We start from the raw sequence: 22,448 nt of genomic DNA on the forward strand, positions 1-22,448 counted from the left end.
TACTCGGGAGAGGACCGTCCCAGGCCTGAAGGCAGCCCCTGCCTCGCCTCTGGTGCCTTCTGCCTTGATTTGCAGCTCCCTTGGTTAAGCCTTGATGGTCCTGGGAAGTTCTACTAGGCAGAGAAAGCATTTCTGTAAAGGTTTTCTTTTTTAAAACGAAACGAGTCTCTGTGTGTACCACATCCATTGCTGGCATCTCCGGGCTCAGGATTCAGAATGGCCAGTTCCCATTCCCTCAAAAGGGAAGGGGATCTTTGCCCCAGAGCATGCTGGTTTGTTCATACTCCGCCCAGAAAGAGCCACCAGCTGCAGAGGAAGTCACCATTCCAGGCAAAAGTAAAAATAAAATTTCAGTTCCCAAAAAAAGCCTTCAGCCTATTAAAACCTAAGTTTTGACTTATCAATATCTATTAATATTTTAGAAGCAGATTTTTTTATACAAATATATGGGCAAGGGGGGCAAGGATATATGAAATAATTCCTTTTGCTGTTTCTCTATAGAATTATCTTCTTATTACCTTGATTTTTATCATCCCTTTTATGTTAATTTATCGCCCCATCCGTGGTTTCCAGATACCAGCCTGGGCAGCGGCTATAACCGTTTGCCTTCTGTTCCATGAGGCAGGTGAAAGTGGAGCTACTCAGATTTTGGAAACAGCTGCTCCTTATCATGGAGACAGTTCAGCAGTTTTACCTTTTCATGAGTCATCAGTCACTGGGCCTAGGAAATGTATTTCCATCTTGTGTCACTGACCCCAAATCCTCAAAAGACAACACAACTGAAATAGCTTCATGTAGTTCTTCTGGGCTTATTTCAAGAGTCTGCTTAAAAGGTTGTCTGATATTCTGTATCAGTAAACCCTAGTGTGATCTTTCTAACAGTGCCTCAGGCTCTCTCATTTAGAAAGACTTGGTGCAACTCATTCATTTGAATGAGTTAATTCTTGCTCAGTGCAAAGATCCCACAAACCTTGGGGGCTCGACTGAGGTCCAGCCGCTAAACTGCAATTCCTCACCCTCCTGTTCACACGCACACACACCCTCCTCACTTCCCCAACCTGCCCCCTCCAAAAAATATGAGTCATCCATCAGTATCTCGGGGAGTTGAGCGGGGAGCTATCTCAGATGCTGAGTCATGATTTTCAGAGAAGATCTGAACAGATTGCTCTGGTTTTAAATGGCTGAACTGTAGAGAGCATCTAGATTGTTATTTTCAGTATTAAAGATGGGAGTCAGGTTTAGAATCCAGCAAGTGAAAAGCTGTCCTTACTCTGCACTTCTGATCTAGAACTCAGCCTGCACTAAAGGGACTATCTTGTGTTTATTCTTTTGTCTACTGTGTGAAATCATAAGAAGAAACAACCTCTGAGCATAAAATCAGCTTCTAGTATTCGGGGGAAGAAAATGCACATTCCCAAAGTGCTATGACACCAAGCTACCCTACATTGAAAAGCAGCCTACTTTTCCAGCCTGATCTAAAGCAAATCCCAAAATAGCATTAGCTTGATTTATTAAACCTCCATCCTGCTCAAAGGTGGCTCCACGCCTGACCCCCTGTCCTCCGAACTCCTGCTGCAGCCGTCCCCTCCAGCCCGCAGTGGAGAAGGATGTGGGTAAGGCCTGGGCCCTGTGCTGCTTGCTTTTCTTGTTTGCGGGTCTCCTGTCTTGAGCCAGCCTGTGAGACTTGTCTCCGTGTCCCCCAGACTGTTCAGTCCACTCGCACGTAAATTCAGGAAATAGCAGTTATTGCCAAATAATCAGTGAGCTGTGTGAAATCAGGAGCCAAGGCCAGACCCAGATCCCAGGGTTTTTGTGACCCCTAATCCACTGCTATCCACTTCACAGCAGGCAGTCTGAGTATGCCCTGGCAGATTTCCTCTGTGACAGCTTCTTGATTGGTCTTACAAAGCCCAGAATATGTACTGGGCTCCGAGGGAGGCCCAGTGTGTCTTCGAGGGAGGATGGGTTGGGGAGCAAGATGTGTTGTTCATAGAGCTCGAGAGCCACCTGCAAAGGCCAACGCAGCTCATGGCTGCGTGTCACCCTGTGGCCTTCACGTAGGTCCTGTAGCGACAGCCACCACATGCGTGGGCTGCGGGCTGTCACCAAACCTTTACAACACGTAGTAAATAAGTCTAGGGTCCGCAACTGCTGGGGAAGGCCTTAAACAAATCTCAGGTCTTCATGATTTCCGCAGCGTTTACATCTTGATAAACTGAATTCCATAATAGACTTTTCCTTTGCTCAAATATGCAATGTTTTGAGTAATTCTCCATTTATTTTTCATTTTAGAAACTTCGTGAATACTTTCATTCAGTTTAAGAAGCCCATCATTGTAGCGGTCAATGGCCCAGCCATCGGGCTAGGAGCATCCATATTGCCTCTTTGCGATGTGGTTTGGGCTAATGAAAAGGCTTGGTTTCAGACACCCTATACTACGTTCGGACAGAGTCCAGATGGCTGTTCTACCGTTATGTTTCCCAAGATAATGGGAGGAGCATCTGTGAGTACCTTTAAAAAAAAAAATCATTCTAGAAAGCTTCCTGAAGAAATCTGGTTTGGTTATTGCTTTTCTAAAGCTGTACAGTGTGTCATTCTGTGGGGACTTTTCATCTTGTAGTTCAGATTTGGGTTCATAGACGTTGTTGACCCTTTTTGCATCATTCCCTAGAAAAGGACTTCATTCATTGAGGAGCCTACCCTACCACTTTGTATAATTCACACTGATATCTACTGTTAGTAAATATCCAGTCTGTAACCCAACCAACAATTTGCAATCGAAAAGTTCTTCACCTAATAACTTAAAAGCTGCACTTTTAAGAGAAGGCAATTTTAAGAGGGAGCAAAGTTACACAGGATTAGAGGGTTATCTTCCATATAATTGTGTGTTTTTATTTCTTCAGCTGTTTAATCCGTTCATTATAGTAGTTTGTGTTTGTATTGTAGCTTGTGATTTATCAAGCAGTTATTCACATCTCATTCCCTAGTCCTTGAAATAGGGCAGGAGGTGGTGTCACAGGTCAGGTTCTCCAGAAGCAGACACTGAGATGAGTTTGGCACATGGAGAATTGGCAGGTATTCAGTACCTGTGGAAGGGATAGGGAGGAAGCAGGACCGGTCAGAGGAAGAGGTCAAAGTGATACTGTGTCCATCATCCTTGGGTGTGGGATGCGCGGGAAGCATTGTGCCCCGGACGAGGTGGCTCCCTGCAGCTGAGGGCGTCCCTAAAGGCACCCTATGGCCGTCTGCCAACAGCAGCACCCGCAGCCAGGCAGCCAGGCCTCCCCAGGAGGGATCATGGCAGCACAATTCCATGTCCACCACAGTTCACCCCAGTGCCATTCAGATCGTTCATGTACCTTTTGGGGGTCAGCTCCTTCAGGTTCCAAGGGGCTTTCTTTCTGGGAGAAACTTGGAGGAAGAAGATTAGGCAGCAATAACTTGCAGGCCGGAACCTGAAATGTTAAACCTGGATGTTGTAATCAGTGGGTAAAAGCGTGATGAGAAAAAGGATGTTTGGATCCTCTCATTATTTGTAGTGGGAAAAATAGTAACTTTACAGTAGAGAAACCTGGCAGGTACCACCTTCCTGAGTGGTCAGAGTTCACAGAAATGAGACAAAAGCCAACGTGAAGCACTGAGGGGAACGCAGCCTTCGTCGCTGCGTGGGATTCCTCCTGAAGGTGCAGCAGCTCAGCGCTGCATCATGACATTCATCATGAGGAACGTCAGGCCCGGACTGTGGGGCAGTCTGCAGACGCCGCGCAGCGCTCCTCCAAAACGCCAAGGTCAGAGAAGACGTGGAAAGACTGAGAAACCGTCTCAGACTGGAGGAGACCAAGGGGACATGACAGCTCAGAACATCAGGGACCCTGGATGGGCTCCTGGGCCAGCGAAAGGACAAGAGTGGGAAGGCTGGTGAAATTCACATCGTGTTTGTAGTTGAGTGAATAGCACATTGTCAGCGGCTTTGGTCATCATAAGATGTTATGTGATGTTTTAACCCAGGGAGAGGTGCGTGAAGGTTTATGGGAACTCTGTACTACTTTTGTCATTTTTCCTGCATCTAAACGTTCTCGAAAACCAGAACATTTAAAATTAAGGAATGCAAGAGAGGAGGAGGAAGATGGGTAGGCCAGACCGTGGCCCCCAGTGCCGCACTGTTCTCAGAGCTGCCCTGCTCCTCACCTTCTCACTTCCCAGGCTAGTTCCCCTCACCCGCGGCTCCCACCTCTGCTGGCCTCAGCAGCTGCCCTGATGCTAAAACACCCTGAGGGATCTGTGGCCTGCTCACTGTGTCCGGCTCAGAGTCGCTGCACTTGTCCACTTCCCTGCTATAGTGGGTCAGGGGAGGAACAAGCGGCACCGGCCTCCATCCCATTTCCCAGGCCGCGTGTCCTTCCATGTAAAGGTCTTTGTACTGTGTGTGCTACAAATCAGAAGATGCTGCCCACCATCATGGAGCCACCTCCAAACTGGCACCTCTCAGGCCAGGCCAGGGCCGTACCAGGCTGGCGGCTGCGGCAGGTGCCGTATGTGACTTAGCCACAGGACTCTGGGGTCCTGCCCCCGACATGGTATTTGCTGTGAGGATGGTGTTCTGGTCACACACAGCACCCTGAGGCACCCCATGCTGGTGTACTAGACCCTCCATAGCCACAGAGAGTGGTGCTGCCTGAGGCTCTGCAGGTGGGACAGGCAGACCCAGACCCAGAGGGTGCGCCCACACCTGTTGGAGCCGTCAGCCTGCTGCCCAGCGCCCACAGGCGGGCCTCCCTGGGAATGGTGCCTTGAGGGGCCGCTCACATTGGTATCTCCTGCTGGAAGGCTGGATGCTCAGTAGCAGCAGTGGCTGCATCAACCTTTGATAAATCAGAGACTGTGCTGTTGAAGCCGCTCTTGCCAGCCCTGGGTGGCCAGCGGCCACCAGCCATCTCTCAAAGCTGTTCAGTGCCCACTCCATGGTGGATGCTCTCAGGTGGACAATGTGAGACAGCAACCTGCACACTTCCCATTCCTCCACCCACCACACGCCTCTGTCCAGGACACCCACCCCTGCTGGGGGCTAGTGTTACTCTAACCTTGATCCACTTTTCCTCCTCACCAGGGGGTGAGCAGGCGCATCTGCCACGGGGGGCATTTTCCTCACCACGTCCTTTTCCAGGCCTGCTGGATGAGACTCTGGTGAAGTTGCTGTCCCCTTTTTGGCTTGCCGACCCACCCACAGGCCACACTGGGTCACAGGGAGTCCTCCCGTGGCTGTAGGTATGAGCTGAGGCAGGGCGTGGGTACGCAAGGGTTTGGGGGTGATGCAGGGGTCTAGGCTGCCGGCCGATGCCCTCTGGAGCTTGCCAAGCCCAGCTGTACATCCGCTGCGGGCCCTGCCTGACCTTGCACCTGTGGGGCTGATGGAACTCAGCTCGTGCCGGCCACTTCCCACGTGTGGTCATGTGGGGTCCCGTGATCAGGCGCTCTGCCTCTCCCAGTCCCAGGTAGCACTCCAGGCTTGCCCTTCTGTGCTGTGGATGGCCCCACTGGCTGTGCTGCCCTCGCTCTGGCACTGACCACAGGCTCCATATGCATCTCTTTTTTTTTGAGACGGAGTCTCACTCTGTCCCCCAGGCTGGAGTGCAGTGGCGCCATCTTGGCTCACTGCAAGCTCCGCCTCCCGGGTTCACGCCGTTCTCCTGTCTCAGCCTCCCGAGTAGCTGGGACTACAGGTGCCCGCCACAGCCCTCGGCTAATTTTTTGTATTTTTAGTAGCGACGAGGTTTCACCGTGGTCTCGATCTCCTGACCTTGTGATCCACCCACTTCGGCCTCCCAAAGTGCTGGGATTACAGGCGTGAGCCACCGCACCCGGCCTCCATATGCATCTTGTCCCACCCCTCCCTACTCAGCCCTGGCCTTTCAACATCACTCAGCAGGGTCCCCACCTCCCTCATGCTTCCAGTAGCCATCCCAACAGCCGGGTCAGATCATCTCCTGGGAACCTACCAGGGGTAAATCAGTATCCCAGGAGTTGGTCCTACATCAGTGAACTCTCCTGTCCTACTTGTGGTTGGGCTCCAGGTCGGGCTCCCTGAGAAACCAGACCCTCGTGTCTTCTTACAGCTCCCATCTGCACCCTTGGCTGGGCTCTGCAGCCCCTTTCAGGGAAGAGGCGAGTTACAGGCCTGATGCCAGCAGAGGGGATGGGGCAGGTTTTGGGGGGCCAGTGTTGCCTTGCTGAGAGATGTTTGCCTTACCTTCTAGCAAGGTGGGCTTGCATGTTCTGATAGGGATGGGTGGGCCATGTCCGTAGGCTCAGGGGTTCAGAGGAAGCTGGAGTTCGAAGTTGGGGGCATTCACCCAAAAGCACCCATCGCAAGTTCTAGGGTACCTCCCCACCCCTCGCAAGCTGACAAACCTTCCTCCAGTGGCTGATTAATCTGGGTAGAGCTTGACCACTCTTGTTGACAAGTCCAGGGGCTAGGGCCAAGTCTCAGCCCTCTCTGCCTCTTGCTACTGGCTGCCCCTCTGCTTGCACCCATGGTGACAGGCAGTCCCTGTCCCTCAGCTGTAAGAGTGTTAGCACGCGGACGGCCCCCTGTGCCGAGAACTGTGGCTTCTCCACCTGGCCTGTTAGGGGTGGTCCTCATTGCCAGATGGGGAGCTGTGCAGTTTCTGAATCCTCCTCGCCCTCGGTTTGTCCACTCCCCCCATCGCAAGATGGTTTCTCTGGAAGCTAAGATGGATTTGGGAAGCAGGGTCTGGTAGATTAGGTGTCAGCGTCCCTGGAAGGGCAGAAAGGAAGCAGGATTGGGCAGAGCTGACTGACAGGGAGCTCTGGAACCATGTGGCCTCACGGTGGTTCCGGGTGCCCCACTGCGGTTGGCCGTGGGGTCGGCGGCCCTGGGAAGAGCGGTCCATGGGGGAGGCCCTGAGCTCTCTGTTGCCTGTTGACAGCATTTCCCACAGCAGGCAACTTGCTGGGGTGGGGCCGTGGGTGGCTTATCCGAGTCGTTTGCTTTGTCCTTTACACCGTGCTGCACGCACCGGACACCACTGGACTCCCATGGTAAAGAGTCATGATCAGGAAAATGAGTTCATCATGGTGATGACTGTAAACCACGCTGTGTCCTGCCAGTTGCCCTGTCCCAGCAAGAAAGAATCCTCATCCTGCGGAACATCCCGTGAAGCTCATTTTGAGTTATTTATCCAAAGGAGGTTGAGATCTGGGGTTCTGACCCCTCCCAGTGTATGATCTACGTAGATGTGTGGTGTCGGTGCGGATACTAAACCAGCTTGATGTTCAGACACGTTTTGGTCGTGGAGCTGGGGGCTGAACGCTGCTCGGGGGTAGCGGTCTCAGAGCTCACCATGCCCAGAAAGGGCTGTGAGGCTTGAAGTCGTTACAGAACGGATGCCTGCCCTCTGGTCAGCCTGTTTCTCCCCACTCTACAAGCCCTGACAGATCTTTACTTCTCGCTTCCCCTTGCAATGTACTGGTGCCTCTTGAGCTGCTGTTTTCAACTGGGCCGTTTTCACCCTCCGACCTCACCCCGGGGGACACATCTGGGGGGCAATGTCTGGAGACAACTTGGTTGTCACACATGAGATGGCCATTAGCAGAGGCTGGGGTACTGCTCAGCACCCTCCATGGCACATGGGACAACCCTGCTCAGCACCTTGCATGTGGCACACAGGACAGCCCCCACACCAAACAGCAGGCCAGCCCGGAATGTCCCTAGTGTCCAGGGGCAGAAACCCTGCTCTAACTCAAGGGCGAAGAGCCCACATTTCACTCAGCGTGAATTCCGCACTTTCTGAGAGAGTATCTGACGAAGCCTGTCCACAGAAAGTGAATAAACGCTGCTCATATGACTTGTGTTGTGACAATCTTGTTGGAAGTGACTATGTAAATGATGCCGTTCCTTTCATGAGCCTTCGGTGCATTTCAGCTTTCAGCAGACTGAGTTAACACTGGGACGAGTGTGGTTTTCCCCACTTTGCGTGTGCAGAGCTCTGCCAGGAGGATACGCTAAAGGAATCACATTATCAAGATAAAAGGAACATGCAAATCGTGGAGGCTGTGTGGCCTCTGCTTTCTCACACTGTCTGCTGCAGGCCCTCAGCTGTAGGCGCGGCTGTGTACATCCGCCGAGGAGTCTCTTCTAGTTCAGCCTTCCTGGTGCCCAGTAGACATTCATGGAATGCACAGAGGATGGCACAGTCCGACGCCGACAGGCTTCCACGTGGACAGCTTGCACCTCTCAGGGGCTTGCTGAGGTGTGAAGCTGGAGAATGCCCAGCAAGTAGCTCGCACCTTGAGAGCCGCCTCTTAGGGACTTCACAGACTGGCCTGAGGGAGCAGGTGGTAAAACCTCTGCCACAGCCGTCCCCATAAGGCTGGAGATTCCTGGATCCCCTGTGCTCATACTGGGCCAGTTTCCTCGCCACCCCTCCTACTGTACTCTGGCTGAACTAACAAGACATCTCTATTTAACCTTCGTCCAGCATTTCCCATTTCTCTGGATGGTTACACAATAGCTTTTTTTTTAAATAATTGGACAACGTTGACCACATCATGGGGTGATGTAGGTTCTCTACAGGGAGTCCCTGTGCACTCAGCCATCTCAGATCATCGTGCTAGCTGGTCAGGTTCCCACTGACCGCGTCTGTGTGAATCTGTTATTCGGGTAGAAGTTTAAAACTTCTCATTTTAGAACTACTGAAAATAGTGTGTTTATAGAAGAATATGCTCACGCAAATTGAGTAGATTTAATCCTCTAATGCAAATCTTACCGAGGGAGACTGAGTAGATTTAACCCTGTGATACAGATGTTACCGAGGGAGACTGAGTAGATTTAATCCTGTGATACAAATGTTACCGAGGGAGATCTGTTGTTGTTTTCTTGGGTGACTTGTTCAGACCAACTCACTGGCCATGTTTAAGGAGAAAGCATTAGCGACCTAGCGTCGGCCCTGTCATTTTTGCTCTTGAGTAAATTGAGAGATGCCCTTGGTTGTCCTGCACATCCAAGCGCCTGGAGTGGAGAACACCAAAGGTAGGGGTAGGGAGAGGATCTCCAGGGATGAGCAGGCGCGGAGCCTGCGGGGCCGGGGAGGAAGACCGGCTGCAGTGAGTGAGTGCTGAGCAGAGAGGAGGGCTGTTCTTGGCTGGCGTCAGGCCCAGGAGAGTCAAGAAAGGAGGATGAAAGGGAGACACACAGGGAAGAGAACAGTAGTGGGGCTGTAAATTGACCTCCAGGTAGCAGGAAATAAAGTTGGAAGAACTGACTGGGACAGACAGCCAGGGCGCTGCAGGAAGGGCTGGAGAGGAAACCTGAGGACACCTGCCCCTCCTGATACAGCCAGGCACCAGGCCTGGCGGGGTCACTTGCCTCCGCTGCCCAAGTTAAGGCTCTACTAAGCTGGTCCTGAGAACATACTTCATGCTTAACTTCAGGCATTTGGCTGTAGTGTCCTCACTCTATGCTGAGAGTGAAAGAAACACAGTCTATGAAAGGAAAACGCCGACAGCACAGAGCGCTTCCTGTGGCGGCAGCACGCCAGGAGCCCCGCGCCCTTTCCTGCTGCGTTGGGGTCTGTGCCGTTAGAAGAACTGTCAGAACCACGAACAGTGAGGTCAGGTCACATTTCTAAATCCATTGTTTATGGACCGTCTTTTCACTGAGAGGAAGCTGTTCAGTTCAGGGCTTCCTAGAACTTCTCCAGACTCTTCAGAAACTCATGCCTTTGTCCAAGCTGTAGCTCCAATGACAGACTCCAGTTTAGGTGATCATTAAGAACCTTGCAAACCCTTGGGAGGAGCCTGTCCCCAGCCCTGTTTCCCAGCCTCTGCCTGCATGGGAGGGGCAGTGAGTCAGCTGCGTGTTTGCTTTGCCACCTCTGCCTGTGTGTTCTCCACACTGTGGGTTTCACATGCAGTAGACGGCATCGAGACATTGACAGTAGGTGACTGGGCAGTCTTACACTGTCTAAGCAACTTCAGGGCCTTTTCTCTCTTTGGTGATTTTGCCTCTTTTGGAAATGGAAGCCACCGACCGAAATTGTGTTTTACCAGAGGCCCAGCAGCTCATAGTCAAGGCTTTGTGACCATCAGAGTTGTTAGGAAGGTTAACCAGGCAAGATAAACGGCAGACCAAAAACTGTCCCGTCAGACCAGTGTGCAGTTTCTTTATCAGACATGTATGCGCCCCTTCCCGCCTCATCCTGGCACCTGTGAGCCTGTCATGTGAGTGATGTAAAATCCATACATGTTGTGCTGAAACCTTAAAAGTGATCTAGTTAAGTGTCATGTATTAAAAAACAAAGTGATCTAGAATCCAGGACAAGGTTAAAATTAATTTCACATATACACATATATATTTTTTTTTTAAAGAAAAACTAATGTTAGCTTTCTCCATTGAGCCATGTGAGATAACTATAGCCAGCCCCTCTCAAGCAGATTATGGTAATTTTCTGACACATTCAAGCCCTGGATAGTTCTGTCTTTTCATATCCAAGCGATGCAAGGCAGCCTCCAAGGTACACTGTAGCAGAAACAGTCACTGCCATTAGAGTATTTTTTTGTGTTTATTAAAAACAAGTCACCATTGGCCTCCCAGATAAAGAAAAACGTTTGGTAGGAGTTCTATGCCTGGTTCAAATCCTTAAAATTATAAATTGCCTAACTTTGCATATGCTGATTTTCCCAGGATTGTTTTGTGTGTTAAAAGAGCTCCCACATGGGAAGGGCCGGCATTAGGGGGAGGAAGGCAGATGGAGGAGAGGAAGTTATACCAGTAACTTTTTAAATGAATGGCAAAAAGACCTTTTCTATTTTAGATTTAGTCCCTGTAATTCTGTAGTAGGTTGTAAGATGACTTTTTTGCGTTCCTTTTTAAGAAAAAAATCAGCCCGATATATTACTTTTCCACCTGCCCAGTGGACAGCACCTTGCACAGGGTCTGTTCCCAGTGCCACTGAAGGATGTGCCGCATTTGCCCCGCGGGGCAGTGTTTGTGAACGTCTCTCTTTGGTGTGGATTTTAAGGGATGGGTCTTCCCCGCCCACCTCCCACCGCAATTCATATTACATCCACTCATCTTCCTTGCAGGCAAACGAGATGCTGCTCAGTGGGCGGAAGCTGACGGCGCAGGAGGCGTGTGGCAAGGGCCTGGTCTCCCAGGTGTTTTGGCCCGGGACGTTCACTCAGGAAGTGATGGTTCGCATTAAGGAGCTTGCCTCGTGCAATCCAGTTGTATGTCTACTTGCTTCTGTTACACATGTAGCTTTTTAAAACATAGAACCTTTTCCCTCAGAGAGCTCACACATTTGCGATTATTCCTAAGTCCTTCACATTTGTCCTCAGCAGAGCACCTTCCCGTGAAGTCCTGCCAGAAGCTACTGCTGCCACCACTGCCCCCATGCACACCTTGCCCTCCCTTTGCAAATACCCAGGAGCCACAGAAATGGACTTCAGTCTGAAATGTCAGCAAGTTACCTAATGTCCTGTGAAAATCACCAACTAACATGGACCTAACTCTTTCCTGGGTCCAGAGCCTTTCAGCCACATTATTAGCTTCTCCCCGCTTTCCCTCAATGGGCCGAAGTTGTTTTTGTTGTTGTTGTTGTTGTTGTTTGTGAGATGAAGTCTTGCTCTGTCGCTCAGGCTTGAGTGCAGTGGTGTAATCTCGGCTCACTGCAGCCTCAACCTCCCGGGTTCAAGTGATGCTCGTGCCTCAGCCTCCCTAGTAGCTGGGACTACAGGCTTGCGCCACCACGCCTGGGTTATTTTATATTTTCATTGGAGACGGAGTCTCACCATGTTGGCTAGGCTGGTCTCGAACTCCTGACCTCAAGTTGATCCACCCACCTCAGCCTCCCAGAGTGCTGGGATTACAGGCATGAGCCACTGTGCCCAGCCTCCTAAACTTTTGTTTCATGAATGTGCTGAATAGGCCAGGCACAGTGGCTCACGCCTGAAATCCCAGCACTTTGGGAGGCCAAAGTGGGCAGATCACTTGAGGTCAGGAGTTGGAGACCAGCCTGGCCAATGTGGCAACACCTCATCTGTACTAAAAATCCAAAAGTTGGCCAGGCTTGGTGTTGCGTGCCTGTAATTCCAAGTACTCGAGAGGCTGAGGCAGGAGAATCGCTTGAACCTGGGAGGCGGAGGTTGCAGTGAGCGGAGATCACGCCACTGCTCTCCAGCCTGGGCAACAAAGCAAGACCCTGTGTCAAAAAAAAAAAAAAAAAAAAAATACAAATTGTTTTCTTAAATGTGCTTCTAACAAAATTGCATTTGGCTAATTATAAGATACGAAATGTTTAATATTAACTGACACGACTCCCATCTAAACTGTCCCAGGCAGACAAGCAACCCTAATTATGAAAATTACATTTTGTTTAGAAAAATTCCCTCAACAGGCATCCTCAGAGCTTTCTGGGCATCAGCAGAGCAGACTTCCAGTTCGGGGGTCCACGCCAGTGTGCGGCAGTATGCAGCGCAGGCTGGATCCCAACAGCCCAGCTCTCCTTTGAAATGAGCCATTTTGAAGTTACGAGTGTACCCAGTGCCTAGTGTGAAATGTGCTTTATACATCTATTAGGCCTGACATATTGTGAGAAAACGTCTGGTAACCTTTTGAACAGGTGATTGTTGGAATTGGATGATTGCCTCCATAAATGTGGAGGCACAAGGGACCCGTGTCTGCCAGCATGCACCCTGCTAACTAGCTCTTGTTTTCCGGTGCAGGTGCTTGAGGAATCCAAAGCCCTTGTGCGCTGCAACATGAAGATGGAGCTGGAGCAGGCCAACGAGAGGGAGTGTGAGGTGCTGAAGAAAATCTGGGGCTCGGCCCAGGGGATGGACTCCATGTTAAAGTACTTGCAGAGGAAGATCGATGAGTTCTGAGGGTCGGGCTGCCCACTGGTGACACCGGGATCGGGCTGAGCAGAATATCACTGGCTCCAGTTGCCCTGATCCATTCTCACAGCCTGAAACAAGCTCACCCGTAGCTCACGCTTGGAAGCAGGACTGGGAACATCCACGCTATTTATTATCAAGGAGTTTTAAAGTACTGTAACCTTAAAATAAATAACTACAAAGCTTCTTTGTCCAAACGTCATTATTTTATACTTAGATACACGCAAGTGTAAAAGTATAAAGATGGGCACTAGACTGCTCTTAGAAGCTCTAATTTTTGTTTTCTTTGGCTAGTACTGTATAAAAAACAGAATTGTGTTTTATTGGTTTTGGATGACAGAAAAGTCTGGAATAATGTTTGTTTTCCTCATTTCTTCCTTCTAGAACACAGAATCTACAGGGGTATTAGCCAGCCTCACCTGCCCTGCCCCACATAGAGACACCGTGATCTGAGGCGTTGGCTTTTTCTCTAAGAAGGTACAGATACCTCAGATTCGGGAAACTCTAAATCAAAAGACTCAGCTTCTAGGATAAATATTTCTGATGAAAAATCCACTGAGAAGCTTACCCTCAAACCAGACATATGCTTAGGATTCAGGCTGAGATATCAATTGGTTTCCGCTTCTTTTTTAAATATGTCCAGTTCTTACCCAGTTAACATGAAGAAACCACTGTCTCTAGAAGAAAGCTTGTTTTGCAGTATTAGTGAATCACTGAATAGCTTAAGTATGACTAAGTTATAAGTTAGTCTTTAGTGGGTTTTAAATAGTTTTTCTGACCCTTCTGAAAAATAACTACATAAGTGCTTCTTGTTGCTGGGTGAGAAGTACTACTTTATAGACAGTTTTGGTTTTCTATTTGCAGATATGATTGATGTATTACACCAAAATAAAATATTTTTATGTTTATAAAGTGTAATTTTTAGGTTCACTTAGAATATATTTTATTTAATAAGTTAAAATTCTTTTGGCACACTATTAAATGCAAAAACTCCTTTCAAAACAAAGAAGAACTACCTTATATTCACCATTTAATGTTCTTGGTCTCTGCTTTTATGTCTATACAGTATACTGAGCTCAGTGTGGTGTCCACGAGTGCCCTGTGTGGATAGACACGTGCTCTCCTTCCAGGAGTGGGTACTGACTCCAGACTCCAGATGCCTATTATTAGGCTTCTGAGCTTGCAATCATATTGAATGTATGAAGAGCGAAATAAAATCAAATTCTTATTTTTGTACAGTTTTGAAGTTTATACTTAGAACTGACCACCTCCCCGGCCACGTGGAGAGCTGTACAGTGTGTAAATCTGCCTTTATCTTGGATTGATTAGTACAGTATTTTTGCATCTGTGGGACCTACCTTTTCGTTCCGTAGTTTGAACTATATATAAACTGTACAATCTGTAAAGTTTTTATAGAATAAATATTCAGCTGTGAAAACTGGTTAAATAAAACTAATATTTCTTAACACATTTGAAATGTTTCTCTGATTCTTGTGAGGTTTCTCCTGGGACGTTTTCTTTCTTTGTGTGTGTGTGAAATATACATATGTGTGTAAAGCATCTGTACAGTTTAATGGAATGAAACCCTGCATGACTATCACCTGGGCAGGACCTACAATTTGACCAATATCCTGCCTGGTCACCTTCACCCAGGTGACCATTTCCTGAATTTGTGTCCATCATCCACTTCTTCTAAGAACTTATTCCTAAAATAAATTACTTTTAGTTCTACATATTTTTAACCCTTATATCACAAAAAAGCTTCTGTGACTGACTTCACTCAGTGTTACATTTTCTCTTACATAGAGTTGTAACTTACCCCTCCTCTACCCAAACCTGTCATGTGGCTATTTTCACTCCTGTTTTGCAGATGAGGAACCTGAAGAATTAAACACATGCCCAAGGTCGTGTAGGTAATTTGATCAGGAGTAGCACCAAGCTTTTATCCAAGGTCGATGTGGCAAAGCACGTACTCTGACAAAGACACCAAGATGTCTGCTGTAGAATTTACAAATAGGGAACCAAGTGAAATCTCCATCTTCCGAGACTTTGCATCCTCTGGGCCTTGTGAGCCACCTCCCCTTTTTCTGAAGCAAATCTTCCACCTTTCAACTTCTTGCACAAGAACTGAGCCCAACTAGAAGTAGCACTGGCGACAGCAGTGAAGTTCTGTTTTGTGCCCCGTGTGGGTGAGGAGGAAGGGAAATGTGACTGCTCAGATGCGTGCAAGTCTCGGTCCAACTTTAGAGGAGAATTTGACAGTAACTCTCAAATATAAAAAACCCGGACCCAGCAACTCCATCTATAAGGATTCATCTTAAGGAACGAGTGGTAGGAAAGGTAGGAAATATGACAATAAAGATATGTATGCAGTTAAGTTCATCTCAGGATTGTTCCTGACAGTGAAGCATTGGAAACTACATTCATGTTCATCAGTAGGGTTTTGGTTAAATAATTGTGCACCACCACCACAGTGGAATACACATTTATTGAAAAAGAATGTTGATGGAATCTTAGGTTTAAAAAAAAAAAACTATGCTTTAAAAAACTTCAGGATATGCATGAAAAAATACTATCTTGTATATATATCAAGTTCTCTTCTCTAGAGCTTCCTAGCTCCTCGGCTTAAGACCGCTCAGCCCCCTCAAAGCCAAAGTCGGGAGCCTGTTACCTCTGAGATCCAGAGACAGGCACAACACACAGGCGGCCTTGCTTCCTCAACCATGAGGGTGACAGTGCCGGTGGCACTTACACTGCAGTGTAGACCAGGCTCGCTTCGAGACACTTGTCCATTTGCTCCTTCAGTTTTTTGAGATTATTTTGCAGAGAATATTAATGTAATACACGTTAATACGCTCTTCCCAGATCCACTCACTGAGCCCATCTGGGGGCGTCTCTGTACCTCTCCTGTAGCTCATGGCCTTCCTGTCCTAGCATCACTCTATAAAATGAGAGCTCTCAAAGTCTTTAGGCAGGCTGATTTCGTTTGTGATGTCCCCAGCAAAACTAGTGACAGCTACAGAAATGAGAAGAACCCAGCACTCTGACAATCTTGGAGGGAAAGGCGTGTCAACTACGTAAACGGGACTGTAGATGGCCTCAGACTGGGGCTGCTTCCATTCTCTCGCCCCGTATTTGGTCAAGAGGGAGTGAGGGGTGCCCCCAGTCTCTGGGCACTGCAGGTGTGTAGGGGGCTAGGGCCAGCCTCATGGCCAACTCCCTCTCTTGTTGGGCCCCATCAGAGGCTCCAACCCACTTGTACACTACTTATTACACTAGTATGAACATACTCGTTCATACTTGTAAACCATCAGACTCGTTCATACTCGTTACACGAGTATGAACAAGCGTTACAGCTTCTCCAAAAGAAGAAAATCAAGTTCTCTCCCCTAGAGATAAATATAAATATTTATAAATATTCTAAAAGAAGAAAATATATTTTCTGTGTGTTGCAAGAGAATTGGCACCTGCCAAATAGTGACACACAGCTTAAGAGGGAAAAACCCTGGGGACAGGGTTCTGTCATTGCCCTAGGGAAACTCAGTCTCTGCTTTTCCCAGATCTACTCACTGAGCCATCTGGTGGCCTCTCTGTACTGACCTCTTCTGTAACCAACTTTCCCCGGCTCACGGCCTTCCTGTCCTAGCGTGCAGACAGCTTTCTGAGACTTTTCTGACACAATAGCCCCAGGTCTGTGCCCCACCAAGTGTGAGAAGCTGTTTCCAAGCTGAAGCTTTTCAAATGGACTCCAGGACATGCCAGGGAGTCCTGCCCTCTAGAGGAAAGGAGAGACTCGGGCAGGTGAAAGCACTTCTCTGGGAACATGAGACCCTGGAGTACAGCCCAGAACTAGGGAGAAGAGGAGATCGCTGATGTTTCATGCACCAGTTTAACTTTACATGTGAAGAAACCGAGGCCCAGAAGAGTCAGGCAACCTGCCCAGCATCACACAGCCTTTTGGTGACCTTGCACCTGGGAAGAGAGGTCTACACTCCACTGCTCTATGCACTCTTCCCTTGAGTGGGGAGGCGAGGAGGGGACCAATGGCCTGCAGTGTCCAGCCCATCCTGGCATCCCATAGGCCTGTAATTCTCTGCAAGTGAGAGTGGTGGGGCAGCATGGCAGAACGGGTGGTTCCAGCCTGCTCAGTGGCTCTGGATTTAGGGTTATTTTCAAGTCAAGGCTAAACTTACCAGGTAATTCTGATGGTCTACAAGTTTCTGCCTCTGTAAGAGCTGGACCAGCCCACCGAGCTTTCTCAATACTAACTAGCATTTAAATAAATACCTTCACTATTTGGCAACAGGGAAAGGCTGACTATATCACAGGAATCCTCTCCCTCTTCCCCAGGGAACATTCTGACAGCATGTCTGAAGAAGCAAACGAATGTCTGCTTTGGTGAAAATGACATTGAATGATTTCAACCCAGGTTTAAAATTTACTTTTTTGGCAGGATAAAAGACTAGCATTTCAAAGTTTAAAATCTGTTTTATGACCTTAGAGTCATAAGTAGTTAAATGGCTAATAAATGGTTTCATACAGGCATTAGAGTAAAAGCTAATATCTAATGTATTTAACATCAATTCTTATTTTCTTAAATTTTATATGCTAAAACTGGGCAAATTATATACATATCTATTTATATCACCTATATGGAACACACTGCATAGGATAACTAGACAAAGGATCAACAAGGAAATAGAAGACTTGAACAACATTTTAAACCATCTAGACCTAACACACCTATACAACCCTTCATCCAACAACAGCAGAGTACATATTCTTCTCAAGTGCACCTGGGACATTCTCCAGGATACATCATAGGTTACGCAATAAAACAAGAAACAAGTCTTAAAATTTTTAAATTATTAAAATCATACAAAGTATGTCCTCCAGCCTCAATGGAATGCAATGAGATATCAGTAACAAAGAAATGTGGAGAATTCAAAAATATGTGGAAATTAAACAACATTCCTAAATAACAAATGTGTCAAAGAAGGAAACCACAAGAGAAATTAGAAAATATTTTGAGATGAATGAAGATGAAGACACAACATAACAAAATTTATGTAATGAATTATATAATAAAACATCTATATGAGAAAAGTAGATGCTAAATCAATAACCTAATCTTCTACCTTAAGAAACTAGAAATAAAGAACAGCAAACTAAATCCATAGCAAGTACAAGGAAAGAAATGAAGATTAGAGCAGGAATATGTAAAATGAAGTATAGAAAAACAGTAGAAAAAATCTATGAAACCTAAAGTCATTTCTTGGAAAAGATCAACAAAATTAACAATTTAGTTAGACTGACCAATGAAATAAGAGAATATTCAAATCACCAAAACAGAAATGAAAAGGGAGACACTACTACCAACCTTACAGAAATAAAAAGAACTGTAAGAGAATACTATGAGTAATCGTATCCCAACAAATTAGATTAGCTAAATGAAATGGACAAATTCCTAGAAAGACACAAACTATTGAAATTGACTCAAGAAGAAAGAAAAAACTAAAATAGACTAAAAGGTTGAATCTGCTGTCAAAGAACTTTCTGCGAAGAAAAGCCCAGCACTGCACGGCTTCACTCATAAATTCTGTCAAATGTTTAAAAAGGAACACAAACTCTTCCAAAAAGTAAGAGGAGCGAATGCTTCCTTACCTCTGTAAGGCTAGTGTTGCCCTATTACCAAAACCAGACAAAGCCATCACAAGAAAACTATAGACCATGTAGATTATATATTTATGTTAACATTTTTTATTAATACAAATGCAGATATTCTCAATGAAATAATCTGACAACATATAAAACTTATATGTACACCATTACCAAGTAGGATTTATCCCAGGAATGCAACGTTGGCTCAACCTAAATCAACAAAAATCAATGAACACAATATACCATATTAATAAAAGATAAAACCATATATCTCAATTTAAGAAAAGTGTTTGACTAAATCCAACAGCCATCACAATGAAAACACACAATAAACTAGGAAGAGAAAAATTTCCTCAACCTCATAAAAGGTATCTATCAAAAACCCACAGCTAACATTATACTTAATGGAGAAACGAAAAGCTTTTACCTTAAAATCAGTAACAAGGCAAAACTGTTTGCTATTGCCACTTTGATTCAACATTGTACTGAAAGTTCTAGTCAGAGCAATTAGACAAGAAACAGAAGTAAAATGCATCCAGATTTGTTGAGGAAAAGGTAAAACTATTTGCAGATAACACGATTTTATATATAGAAAATGCTAAAGAAGCCACAAGAAATTTTTTTTTTTTTGGATTTTAGTATTTTTTTTTTTTTTTTTGAGACGGAGTCTCGCTCTGTCGCCCAGGCTGGAGTGCAGTGGCCGGATCTCAGCTCACTGCAAGCTCCGCCTCCCGGGTTCACGCCATTCTCCTGCCTCAGCGTCCAGAGTAGCTGGGACTACAGGCGCCTGCCACCTCGCCCGGCTAGTTTTTTGTATTTTTTAGTAGAGACGGGGTTTCACCGGGTTAGCCAGGATGGTCTCGATCTCCTGACCTTGTGATCCGCCTGTCTCGGCCTCCCAAAGTGCTGGGATTACAGGCTTGAGCCACCGCGCCCGGCCTAAGAAGCCACAAGAAATTATTAAAACTAGTAAGTTCAGTAAGGTTGCAGGGTATAAGATTAGTTTACAAAAATTAGTTCTATTTATAAACACTAACAATAAATCATTTGAAAATGAAATTAAGAAAATTCCTTTTATAATCAAAACAGTATAAAATATTTAGCAATAAATTAACCAAAAAGTACAAGTTGGCCAGGCATGGTGGCTCATGCCTGTCATCCCAGCAGTTTGGGAGGCCCAGGTGAGCAGATTACCCTGAGGTCAGGAGTTTGAGACCAGCCTGGGCAACATGGTGAAACCCCATCTCTACTAAAAATTACAAAAATTAGCTGGCGTGATGCCACGTGCCTGTAATCCCAGGTACTTGGGAGGCTGAGACAGGAGAATCGCTTGAACCCAGGAGGTGGAGGTTGCAGTGAGCCAAGATTGCGCCACTGCACTCCAGCCTGGGCGACAGAGCGAAACACCTTCTCAAAAAACAAAAAAAAATGAAGTGCAAGCCTTATGCACTAAAAACTACAAAACATTGCTGGAAGAAATTAAAGAAGACAGAAAATGAAAATACGAATTGGAAGACTTAACATTTTTAAACTGGTAAAACTAAATTTACAGATTCATTGAAGTCCCTATCAAATTCTAGTTGCTGTTTTGGCAGAAGTGAACAAGCTGGTCTTAAAATTCATATGGAAATGGAAGGGGCCCAGAATAGCGTAAACAAACTTGAAAGTGAAGAGCAAAGTTGCTCTTTCTGGTTTCAAAACTTACTACAAAGCCACAGGAAAATCGAGATAATGTGGTACTAGCATAAAGATAGATACAGAGATCGGCCGGGCGCGGTGGCTCACGCCTGTAATCCCAGCACTTTGGGAGGCTGAGATGGGCGGATCACGAGGTCAGGAGATCGAGACCATCCTGGCTAACACGCTGAAACTCCGTCTCTACTAAAAATACAAAAAATTAGCCGGGCGTGGTAGCAGGCGCCTGTAGTCCCAACTACACAGGAGACTGAGGCAGGAGAATGGCGTGAACCCGGGAGGCGGAGCTTGCAGTGAGCCAAGATTGCGCCACTGCACTCCAGCCTGGGCGACAGAGTGAGACTCTGTCTCAAGAAAAAAAAAAAAAAAAAAAAAAAAGATAGATGTAGAGATCAATGAAACAGAATTGAAAGTCCAGAAATAAACCCATACATCTATAGTCAACTGATTTTCAACAAGAGTGCCAAGATCATTCAATGCAGAAAGAATAGTCTTTTCCACAAATGATGCTAGAACAACCAGATATCCACATGCAAAAGAATGAAATTGGACATTTATCTCATACCATATACAAAAACTAAAGTGGATCAAAAACCTAAATGTAAGCATAAAATTCTTAGAAGAAAGCATAGGTGTACAACTTCATGATCTTGGATTAGGCAACAATTTTCATTAGATATGGTATATTTTAGCTCAAAATATTAATAGATACGTTCAACAAAAATGGACTAAATTCTTCTGTGAAAGACAAATATTTTCAGGCTGTACTCAAAATGTATTGACCTAAATGTACATATATGCTGTTGACAAATAAAAAACTACACATCTGAAACTGAAAAGTTGAAAGTAAAAAGGTAGAAAATATATACTGTGCGAATAATAACCAAACAAAAGCTGGTGTAGCTATACTAATATCAAAATATCTATTAAAGCAAAAAGCATACTCGGCAATAAAAAGACAACCCAAGTTTTTAAATGGGCAAAGGATCTTAATAGACATTTCTCCAAAGATATATAAATGGCCAATAACCATATGAAAAGATGTTCGGGCCGGGCACAGTGGCTCAAATATGTAATCCCAGCTCTTTAGGAGGCCAAGGTGGGAGGATTGCTTGAGGCAAGGAATACAAGACCAGCCTGGACAACGTGGCAAATCTCTGTCTCTACAAAAACTACAAAAATTAGCTGGGTGTGGTGGCATGCACCTGTAATCCCAGCTACTCAGGAGGCTGAGGTGGGAGAATCGCTTGAGCCCAGCAGGCAGAGTTTGCAGTGAACTGCAATTGCACCACTGCCCTCCAGCCTGGGTGACAGAGCAAGACTGTCACAAAAAAATAAAAAGAAAAAGAAAAGATGCTTAATGTCATAGCCACTATGGAAATGCAAATCAAACTACAATAAGATACCACTTTATCCCACTATAAGAGGAAAATACCAAAAACTAAACTAGTAAGTTCAATTATAATAACAATAACAAATGTTGATGAAAATGTGAAAAATTGAAATCTTCCCACATTTGCCGATGAAAATGTAAATTGGTACAGCCACAGTAGAAAACTGCTTGATATTTCCTCAAACTGGCATAAGGATGATGTTAAACTTCTTGAGGAAATCTTATAGCCTTGCAATTCCACGTCTAGTATATATCCAAGAGAATTAAAGATAGGTGCTCAAATACTTCTCTGTGAATGTTCATACCAGCATTATTCATAATAGCCACCAAATATTCACCAACTGAAGAAGGGATAAACAATGAATTGGCATATCCAATGGAATGTTATTTGGTAATAAAGATTAAGGAATGAAGTATTGATACATGCTACAGTGTGGTTGAACCTTGAAACCATTATGCTAAGTGAAAGAAGCCAGACGCAAAAGGCCACATATGGTATGATTCCATTTATATAAAATGCCAAGGATCGGTAAATCCATAGAAACAGAAAATAGATTCGTGGTTGCCAAGGACTGGGGGTGACACGGGGCAGTTGGAGTGGGGAGTGGCAGGTACAGGTTTTTACTTCAGGGGTATGAAAATGTTCTGGAATTAAATGATGGTAATGTTCACACAACCTTGTAAATATCCTTTAAAAATGGAATTGTATGCTTTTAAATGGTTAATTTTTTATGTTGTTTCAATTATATCTCAATTTTTTGAATATGTGTGTATATTATATATA

At 45.9% G+C, this 22,448-nt stretch overlaps 1 protein-coding gene across 3 annotated transcripts in view; it reads left to right on the top strand.

Moving 5' to 3' along the window:
* The window catches only part of CDYL (chromodomain Y like), a 245,141-nt gene extending 230,756 nt beyond the window's left edge, over positions 1 to 14,385 (top strand). For all 3 annotated transcript variants that reach the window (XM_025383477.1, XM_025383476.1, XM_025383478.1), the window contains 3 exons: positions 2,293 to 2,503; positions 11,104 to 11,247; positions 12,745 to 14,385. In XM_025383477.1, the coding sequence (XP_025239262.1) occupies positions 2,293 to 2,503; positions 11,104 to 11,247; positions 12,745 to 12,903 (514 nt within the window). In that variant the 3' untranslated portion in view covers positions 12,904 to 14,385. The remainder of the gene's footprint in view (positions 1 to 2,292; positions 2,504 to 11,103; positions 11,248 to 12,744) is intronic.
* The last annotated feature ends 8,063 nt before the right edge of the window (positions 14,386 to 22,448 follow it).

This window comes from Theropithecus gelada, chromosome 4, assembly GCF_003255815.1.
Source record: "Theropithecus gelada isolate Dixy chromosome 4, Tgel_1.0, whole genome shotgun sequence".
Taxonomy (NCBI): domain Eukaryota; kingdom Metazoa; phylum Chordata; class Mammalia; order Primates; family Cercopithecidae; genus Theropithecus; species Theropithecus gelada.